Source organism: Vigna angularis, chromosome 10 (genome assembly GCF_016808095.1).
Source record: "Vigna angularis cultivar LongXiaoDou No.4 chromosome 10, ASM1680809v1, whole genome shotgun sequence".
NCBI classification, from domain to species: domain Eukaryota; kingdom Viridiplantae; phylum Streptophyta; class Magnoliopsida; order Fabales; family Fabaceae; genus Vigna; species Vigna angularis.
In genome coordinates this window covers 9,019,805-9,030,124 of record NC_068979.1, presented here as the reverse complement: position 1 = coordinate 9,030,124, position 10,320 = coordinate 9,019,805, and the positions used below count along the sequence as shown (strand labels likewise).

General features: G+C 33.0%; 2 protein-coding genes across 2 annotated transcripts; one reads left to right on the top strand and one right to left on the bottom strand.

The window, feature by feature from the left end:
• The first annotated feature begins 1,124 nt into the window (after window positions 1–1,124).
• On the top strand, window positions 1,125–5,385 carry LOC108336065 (uncharacterized). The gene is made up of 4 exons (XM_017572376.2): window positions 1,125–1,770; window positions 2,819–3,604; window positions 4,713–4,760; window positions 4,840–5,385. Exons 1-4 carry the CDS (start codon window positions 1,588–1,590, stop codon window positions 5,149–5,151), a joined length of 1,329 nt encoding a protein of 442 aa, XP_017427865.1. The 5' UTR covers window positions 1,125–1,587; the 3' UTR covers window positions 5,152–5,385.
• Window positions 5,386–8,018: 2,633 nt separating this feature from the next.
• Window positions 8,019–10,320, bottom strand: LOC108335058 (uncharacterized). The gene is made up of 2 exons (XM_017570979.2): window positions 10,144–10,320; window positions 8,019–9,757 (listed from the first exon to the last, which is right to left on the bottom strand). The coding sequence occupies exon 2, from the start codon at window positions 9,494–9,496 to the stop codon at window positions 8,360–8,362; it is 1,137 nt and encodes a 378-aa protein (XP_017426468.1). The 5' UTR covers window positions 9,497–9,757; window positions 10,144–10,320; the 3' UTR covers window positions 8,019–8,359.

The following is a 10,320-nucleotide window of genomic DNA, read 5'->3' as shown; positions in this document are numbered from 1 at the left end:
TTAAGAAAAAAGAATTTTAAAAATATAGACAGTATTTTAAATAATGAGACAAATTTAAGAAATTTTATTTATATTATTGAATTTATTTTAAAACACCTACCAACTTTAATTCTCTATTTTCTAAATTTTTAGAAAAAACACAATGATATAATAAAATTTACAATGTCACTTATCTCATTCTACATTTTTCAACAAATTTATAAATTAATTTCATTAGATATTTCTAGTTTAATAAATTAAGGTTAGAACATAAATTAACAACTTATAATGCAATAGTCAACTTATCAATTATAAATTAATTTATCACTTATAAAAAAAGTTATAAATTAGTTTTACGAGAAATGCTGCAAATAAAAGTCTATAATGCATAACATAACATGTTCTCTAACACTGACAACAAAACATATTCTCTCTGCACTCATGATGTTACTTATGCATTTAGCTTTTCATGCCATTTTCAGCTTTTAGGTCCATCAATTTAAAAAAAAACTACAAATGATTTTATTTTTAACCATACCAATCTGCTTCCAATTTATTCCACTACATTTTACTGTCACATTAATTGCCAGCTTCATAGGTATATGAGATCTTAAAAGGGAAAAAGAATGACTGATAAAGTTTAAGAACTTAGCATCAGTGAATCAATTCAGCTACAAAGACCACAACATTAAAATGGAAAAGTTAATGAAACACTTTGAATGGAGTAGCTGTTTTTCTGAGACAGTCATGCCATGTGCTAGTGTGATCCTCCTCAGTCATATCTAGAGATGCTTTATGTTAGAGAGGAAGTATAGTAGAGAGGTTTTAAATTAATGCTTGAAAGGTGTTTGAATAAATTCATAAATGAGAAGAATAATAAGCACAAGATACACTTTCTAAGTAAGTAGCATTACAAAAAGTAAGAAAATACATGAATTTTTAGTTCAACATATTGATGGCACATTAGACTAACAAGTCAAATCAAATCTACGCAAAATAAAACCGAATAAATAAACCGAGACTTTTAAGATTTACTACTAAATTAACTCATGAAATTATTAGTTGTAGGAGTGATTAAGCAGGTCATTACCTAGGAACCCTAGAAAAACAAAGAAAGAAACAAACCATAAAGACATACATTAAAAAAAAAAGGTGCATGATGTTGGAAATGACAGAAGCCCACAAAGCTGTTTCAGAGTATGATTGCTCCACCTCACTTGGAAACAGACAGTTGAAATTATGGAATCCCGAAAATAGTCAATGACAGAGGTAAACCAACCAAGGAAAACGAAGGGCATAGAGGGAATGATAAAGACGATGGGCTATGAAATTGGAGTAGGAAAAATGGAAGACCCACACATCACATGAAGAAAGAAAGAGAAAAAAGTGGAGGAATAAGGAATAGGAATTGCATCCTCCTAAACAAAAGCCTCACACACCGCAAATATAATAACGCTTCATCCTCCTAAACAAAGACTTCGCGTCCAAGCAATTTCCGAGTTAAAGAAGATATATCAAAAGGGGAAAGCAGAGCGAATCACTGGAGAATTTTCAAGAAAGAATCAGATTTTGAGTTTCTTTTGGTGAATCTGAATAGATCAGAAGGTGATGTCGTGTTCGTCGTCGTCGGGGTCGGAGGAAGACGATGAGGGATTCGACTCTTACCGGAAAGGAGGTTACCACGCCGTCAGAGTCGGCGATCAGTTCGGCGGCGGCAGGTACATAGCGCAGAGGAAACTGGGTTGGGGTCAGTTCTCCACCGTCTGGCTTGCTTACGATACTAAAACTTCCGTATGTTTCTTACCCATCTTTTTTCCCCCTTTATTATGTCGTTTTTTTTCTTTGTTTTCTGCAAAAAGGCGTCGTTTTGAGACCACCCTTTTTGGGTTTGGATTTTGAGCTGTGATGAGTGTACTGGGTTTGAAAATTTTCATTGTGCTTTGTTGGTTGGAAATTTGCGTCCTTTGAATTTTGTGGAGGTTCCGGGATCTTCGGTTCTTGTTTGGGCACCTTTATGTCGTTTTGTGTCTGAGATTATTTGGCTTCTTGATGTTGATTGCTTGCCACTTTGGAAATACGAATCCATGATTCCTCCTTTTGTTCAACTTGTGTCATAAAAAGGAATCTATGCATGTTGGTTTAACGGGAAATGGTGAATGGTCCTCACAGAATGTGACCACCTGGTTTACATGGGTGATAGATTTGTCTGTACATAGAGGGGCAATAAATGTGCCCCTGCTCCTTCTGTTTGAACAGCTTGATTCTGATTTGGTGACGATTTTGTGTATTAAGCACCTCGGTAACCGTGACACTGGTGTTTCAATTTTAATATAAGGGTAAACGTGAGCTGTATATGGAATGGTAGTTAGTTATTGCGGTTCTGAAGTTAAATTCTGATTCAGCAGAGGTGAAGGTTAGGACTAAGGAATGAGTCTTTTATGTGTATAACTGCCATCTAGATGGATCCAACACTTCTGCCACCATAAATCGCATAACTTGTAATTGTAGGTTCTTGCTAGTGCTTGAATTTAGAAAGCAGAAAATGGTGCAAATCCTAAGAAGAAAATAAGTTTAAGCTATACAGCATATGCACAATGACACTCTTCAGTGGTACAGGTGGGGTTGTTCCACGGTGAACCATGTCCAACTTCATCCTTTGTTCATTTATGTGTGTTTTTGATTCAGAAACCTTATATGAAGGTTAAACATGTATGTACGGTTGTTTATTTATTCTCAGAGTTTACCTTTACCCCCAAACATGGTATTTTCTTGTTATTTTTGTGCACCAGCTTTCATTTTCTTTTCCAATTTTATCTAATTTTTAGATTGTGGTTTTCAGTCATTTGTTGCTCTCAAGATCCAGAAAAGTGCCGCCGAGTTTGTTCAGGCTGCCCTTCATGAGATTGATATTCTTTCATCCATTGCTGACCATGACCCATCAAATTCAAAATTTGTGATTCAATTGATTGACAACTTTAAGCACACTGGTCCAAATGGGCAGCATCTTTGCATGGTCCTGGGGTTTCTTGGCGATAGTTTGCTTCGCTTGATCAAATATAACCGTTACAAAGGCCTTCCATTGAATAAAGTTAGAGAGATTTGCAAATGCGTTTTAATTGGTTTGAACTACTTGCATACTGATCTTGGTATAATCCACTCTGACCTAAAACCTGAAAACATTCTTCTATGTTCAACCATTGATCCTGCCAAAGACCCTTTAAGATCTGGACTCTCTCCAATTCTAGAGCGACCTGAGGGAAACACAAATGGTGGAGTATCAAGTCTTATTGAGAAAAGGTTGAAAAGGAGAGCAAGGTCGGCAGTTGCTAAGATATCCGGAAGGAGAGGGTCAATGGGAGGAACAGAAGATGTTGCAAAGACCGGTAGAAACATTAATGGGATTGATGTGAGATGCAAGATAGTAGATTTTGGAAATGCTTGTTGGGCTGAGAAGCAGTTTGCAGAAGAAATACAGACAAGACAGTACAGAGCACCTGAAGTTGTACTGATATCTGGCTATTCTTTCCCTGTTGACATGTGGTCTTTTGCTTGCATAGCTTTTGAACTAGCCACTGGAGATATGTTGTTTACACCAAAGGGTGGACAAGGTTTTAGTGAGGATGAGGTATGGTGATTTCATTAATACTATAATGGTTAATTACACTTTTAAATCTAACGCAATTATAATTAATTATAAATGGTCTTGCATAGACTGTTTAGCTTAGATTTCTTTGGCATAAATTATAGATAAAAGCATGTTTTCATAATTCAATAATTCGATTAACTAGTTTGAGAGGAGGTTTAGGTGTGGAGTTGGTGCTGGAAATCACTCTTGATTATTGGCTTTAAAGGGTGCTGGAAATCACTCTTGATTATGCTACACTTTGGTGCATCTGGTTGGATCATAATTCCATATTTTTTAAGGAGGTGCTTTAATTTTGTGTAAAGCATGTGATCTTTTTGAAAGTAGCAAGACTATCAGAAACGATTTGAAAAAAATGGTTGAATCTTGTTATCTTTTGTCGCTAATACTTACAAATACACTTATATTGCTTTTATTGTGGAATATGTGAAAGGTAACATAATACAAAAGAATAGAATTCATTGAATCACCTTGTTAAACCAGTAAGCCAGATGTCAGTTTGACAAAATTTCTGTGCTATTTTACTAAAGCATTTTTTGCATCGTTCATGACAAAATAGTTGACAGTAATTGTATAATCAGTCTCGAGTGCCAAGATTATTTTAGAATATCTCTTCTGTTGTAATAAATTATCTGTAAGTATTCATGTTTTCATCTTTTTATGATCCTTTTACAAGCTACAGGCCTGATGTGAGTGGAACTAAAAATGTTTTTTCTGGTTGCGTTTTTATTTCTGAAAATGAGTTCTTACAATCATAGGATGAAATTGAAAGTTCCACGATTCTGATCTGTGATCAACAACTCTTGAAATAGCTACAGTAAGAAATCTATCAAATTGTAGTTTCCAAAGCTGAAGCTTTTAATCTTGGCTGATATTGTTGCCAAAAAAGAGGGTCAAGATTGAGTTTTTGCTTCATGGATTGGAGTCAGAACTATTCTTTGATCTGTTCATCAACAAAAAGGAAGGAAAAAATCACCACGGTCATTAATGTTAGGTCACATGTGATTGATTGCCTGAACTTGTTGAACACAAGTCTACCCTAAAGATTTTTTTAGCAGAATACTAAACTCTGCATTTTTGTTGATTTTAGGATCACCTCGCCCTGATGATGGAACTCCTTGGAAAGATGCCCCGGAAGGTGAGTACACTCTTGAACACTTTGTTCATATAGTTTATTGAAGGGCTACTCTGTCATATCTAATGCTTGTGAGTTGCAGATTGCTATTGGTGGAGCTCAGTCCAAGGATTACTTTGACAGGCATGGGGATCTAAAAAGGATTCGAAGGCTAAAATTCTGTCCACTAGACAAATTGCTGACTGATAAATATAAATTTTCAGTTAATGATGCTCAAGAGTTTTCAGAATTTCTTCTACCACTCTTTGATTTTGCCCCTGAGAAGCGACCAACTGCGAGACAGTGCCTGGAACATCCATGGCTGAAGTGCATGGAGTCCCCTCCAAATCAAACTGCTGAGGAAAAAGTGCATGTTGGAATGAGCAACCTTAAAATCTCACAGTCCAAGGCATAGTCACATCACATCTTTAAGCCCCTCCTTCCACATGAACTATTGATTGTGATATTATTATTTTTTGTTAAACTTCAATAAGATTCTTTCTATTGGATTATTAACTTCAAAGATGTAAATCAGTAAAGAATTTTGTTCCTCCACAGATATCTGACACCAGAATTTGCCTGTATACTGTTCATATATGTTGTAAGTCATGACATCATATGACTTTAATTCAAGTCTTAGCTTTTCCTTTAATCTGAATTTGGAGTTCAAGTTTCCTAAATGAAAACAAAGAATCTATTCATAGTAATTAACCAATGCTGTGCCTAAAGAAAATTGAATTTTCTTATGAGGATTAGTCATGATAAATCTTTCACAAAGCATAAGCATTTATCATTTTTTGGACTGTTCTAGCTTTGCTTAAATGGTCCTGAATTGAAATGATGTTAGGAGCCTGGAAGCAATGATGGGTGGGCCCAATAAGGTCTAACGGCCCATTACAGTATCTTTTCACTCAAGAAAATTCAGATCAAATTAAAAGCACCTCTTTCTTGGAGATTTGTGTTGAGTTATCCTTCAACTTCTATACCTGTGATTTCCACTGCATGAACAAACTTAAACACTTTCTACTGTTTTTCTTACATTCACAGCAGATAATATATTATATCATTTTAGTAATTGCCTGAAAAGGTTTTACGTTCCATGTAATTATTTATAATGATTACATAAGATACATTTACATTAATATCCTCCTTTCTGGTTTTATTATAAAATATGTTATAAAAAATTATATTTATAAGATATTTCATAGTTTTTATGCATAGATTTTTTTTATTTGCCAGTATTAAATATTACGAGTATATTATTTAGCAATAAATAATAACAATAATAATAAAATAATAAAGGTATTTCTAATAGTGTGTAAAGATATTAAGAAAAAGAAATTTATATCAAAGTAAGATCAACAGTATAAAATGATTATATACCGTGGATGATTAGTATACTCTGTTCAGAATGAACTTTACGATTATTTATATATAAAATATAAATATGTTTATTTCCATTCCATCATTTATTTCATGGGAATTTCTATTTGTATAATAATTTAATAGAATAAAAATAAAATATAATTCATGATATGATTAAAAACTAACAAGAGAATTGTTTTAAATTTGATTTAATTAGTAATTTAGTTTTATATTTATACTTTTTATTTATTTTAGTCTTTATATTTGTTTTCTACTAAATTGAATATTTGTTTTTAAAAAAAGAAAGTTCAATGTAAATTAATGTTAACACCCATTTGAAAATATTACATGTTAAAATTTAAATCATTCAAATGTCAAAATATGAATAATTTTTTATCTTGAAATCTCTCCAATTTTGACATATAATATCTTTTAAGTAAAAGATAATCTAAATTTTAACACATAATAAACTTAAATTTTGACACACACAATATTAGGAACATAAAAATTTCAAAGCAAAAGATAAACTTCCTACTTTTAATTGACTAAATTTGTAAGAAAAAAATGAATTAGACTTAAAAAATAAAAAGAGATAATAGAAGAGAGAGAAAATAAAAAAAAATATATATTACAAAATAAAAGCTAACCTAGGAAAAAAAAAAGCTTTGCATTTATTAATTTTAAATATCTCTTGACATTTTTATTACAACATAACTGATTCGTATTGATATAATTTTTTTAGTTATATGTAATGCATATTTTAATTTAATACTTCCGAAAACCTTTTACTTAACTATATAAAATGCATACATTTATTCATTTTATTTATACATCAAATTACCCAATTTTATGTTTATCCATCAATTTAGTTACAAGTATTAAATAGAAGTTTCGATGGAATAGAAAAAACAAAAGCTAAATCCAAACGAAATGTTAGGTAAATTAAACAAGTTTTAACATCATAATCATGGATAAATAATCTAATGAAAAAGAAAAAAAAATTAAAAATAAAACATTCAATATCCAATAGTTGTGCATTACTTTACAAATCTGTGAAGTAACATAATTAAGGATCAATTACCAAACATATAAATTTTTTATATATGATCTACTTTAAAATCTAATATATCATAACTTTATCTTTAAAAACACATTATAGATGAAGGAATATAGAAATATTTAAAGCACTTTAAATCTTAATTTGTAATCAATGGACTATTAAGTGTAGTTGCACAATAAATAAAAGGCAAAACAGTTAAAATAAGAACTTTTACACAATCACATAATATAATTTCCCTTTATATATCAATTAAAAAAATTGTCAATATTTTATCATCAATGTCACCAAGTACTCAATTCTTCCGTAGCTGTCAGAAGAATGAAATTTGTATATATTGTATATATTTATATTGTGTACTGTATACCCTCATGGAATAGTCAATATCAGTTGGTGGATCATATATTATTGTAAATGCAAGTTTTTACGTAACTGCATCGTAACATAGCCTTTTTCTTTTTTTGAAAAATTATATTTTGACATTCAACTTTTCTCTTACTTCATTTGACTCTTTTTTTTATTAATAAAATATTATATTTAATAAATAAAAATAAATATAAACAAAATTTTTGAAATAAAATAATAATTAATGTTCAAATGGGATAATTATCATGCTGGAATTAAATATAGGTTCACCAATAAGAAGGAATAAAATTCCTTAAAAAACTATTACACAGGATTAGAATAGTACTTCCTTAAAATTGAACCTTTTTTTATTAAATTCAAAGTAAATATTAAATACAAAAGAAAATAATATTTATCATAACTAATAATATAGATTGTAAAATATTAATTATAAGGAATTAAAACTAGTATTAAAACCTGTAGAAGTTTATTCACAGAAAATCTCAACAATAATAACTGATCAAGAGGAGAACATCATAAGGTTCTCTTTTTATTCTCCATACAAATGCGGAATGCAATAAACAGCACAATGGTAAAGCTGTTGAATTCATTGCATCTTCCTAACTAAACTCGAACTTTGCCGTAAATTATCCTGAAATACAACTTTTAAACCGAAAGAACTAATGCAAACGGCTAAAAATCTAAATTTACATGATGGTGTTCAAATTCATTACAAAACCAAAGATGAAGAAAAAAGGCCATATATGTGAGGAAAAAAAACATGATGGTTTCTACCATAGCTATCAACTTGTAATTTTAGTTTCTAACTCCCAGTTATCTCAATTTAATATGAATATTATGATTGCACAGCTTTACTCTGTTTGATACAAGCAGGTGTCTTGAACTCCTGGCATTTGCATGTTGATGTAGCCTCGATTGGCATCACTCTGTCAGCAGATGACTCCATTGGAAACAAAGCTTTATTGCCAACATGATTACCAGCATTCATTTCAGTCAATGGAGCACTTCTAGCTCTCACACCTTCCTTTGGCTGTGCCCTGTCTTTGGAAGTGCAAATGCTTAAGGGTAACTTCTTTAGTTTCACCCTTCCTCTCTTCTTACCCACTGAAGACAAATCTTCTGATTTTTTCTCCTTTGTACTTGACTCTGCTTCCCCATTATCTATTACCTCTACTTGGCTAGATCCATCGTTTCTGAATCCCTTCTTATCTTCCTTGCTTGAACATGCTTCTTGAACGGAGCCTTCAGAATCAACCTTACTCACCACTGCATGCCCATTGTTCATAGATAACAAATCCTGTCCAGTTACCATGTGGGAATCCGAAACCTCGGTCATTTCAAAGCTCGAAAAGTTCTTGGGTTTTTTGTATTTCCTGCCTCTTGAGTCTGAATTTGGAGAATTCTTTGAGATTCTTGGAGAACTGTTCATAGCCCGATGCAACTTCCGGGCCAATTCTTCATCCGTCCCACAATTTTCAATTTGTTGGTACTTTTTGTACAAGAAATGAACTGGGAGATGCTTCTTGAGCTTGCTCTTCTTCGGATTTCTTTCCTTGCTACCCATTGCCTCTTCGGAGAAAGAGGCAATCAAATCCAAAGCTCTCTTGGCAGCTGCAACTGCTTTTGCGGCAATCTCGGCCTTTACCTCAGCTGCAGCTCTAGCAGCCTTTGCAGCTTTCACCGCAGCCACTGCTTCAGTCTTCGAAGCCTCCACGACCTCCTCAGGGGTAAGGTTAGGGTTAGTGGGATGAGAACTCAACAAATTCTTAAGCCTGGCTTCAAATTCAACGGAATAGGAAGAAGGTGAAGAGGAAACAGCCTTGGAAACTGTAGCACAGGAAGCAACAACCCGCGATGGAGATGCTGCAGCATCACCATCCGAGCTCTGTTTTTTCAATCCAGCAAGAAGACGCTTACGAGGAGGCAAAAGAACATCAGCATCCAAGTGATTAACATCACACACATTCTCCATACTCCTCTGCTAAAATTTAATTCAATTCAATTCTTCTCAGAAAACAGCGAACAAATCTTCACACACATTCCAAATCCATTCAGAGTGAAATGATTTCCTCTTATCTGTCGATCTAACTTACAAATCCAACTCCACATCAGCGATCAAAAGAAGAATTAAAAAAACTACAAGATTCTCAACAAACCCTACAAGAACCTAGCTAAGATGGTCGCGCTTTGGAAATGAAAATTCAATTCATCATCCATTCCAGCGCTCCAGTTCCTAACCAAAAAAAAAAAAGAAGCAAAATCAAAATCTAGCACAACCGATTCAACCTATCTGAATTACGAAAACGGAAAGCAGAACAACAAAACAAAAAGCCGTTAATAAACGAAAAAGCTGGCACGTGGATTCTGCAAATAGCAAAAGCAATTAGAATTCATAGAGGAGAGATAAATTGAAAGCAGCAAGGTCAGCAGAGTTTCGTATCGTATTCATTCACATACATACATTTAATTAATTCCATAAGTTTCCACTTAAATTGAGAAAACAAATGAATCAAGAGTTGAATCTGGATTAAACGAATTACAAGGAATCGGCCAGAATTCGGCGAGATTAAGGATCGAATTTGGAACCATGGAGAAACAAAGAAGCAGGTCCACAAGTACCTGATCCTATGGAGCACTCCGAGAAAACGGCGACGTATGGATTAGGGTTTTGGAGAAGAGAAAAATAACAGGTGGTCAGGATGGTGGTGAAGGCGTTGAGGAAGAAAATCCAGAACCTGAGCTAGCAAAAATAAAACCAAAGATTTTTATTTTTATTTTTTTTCATTTTTCTTTCAA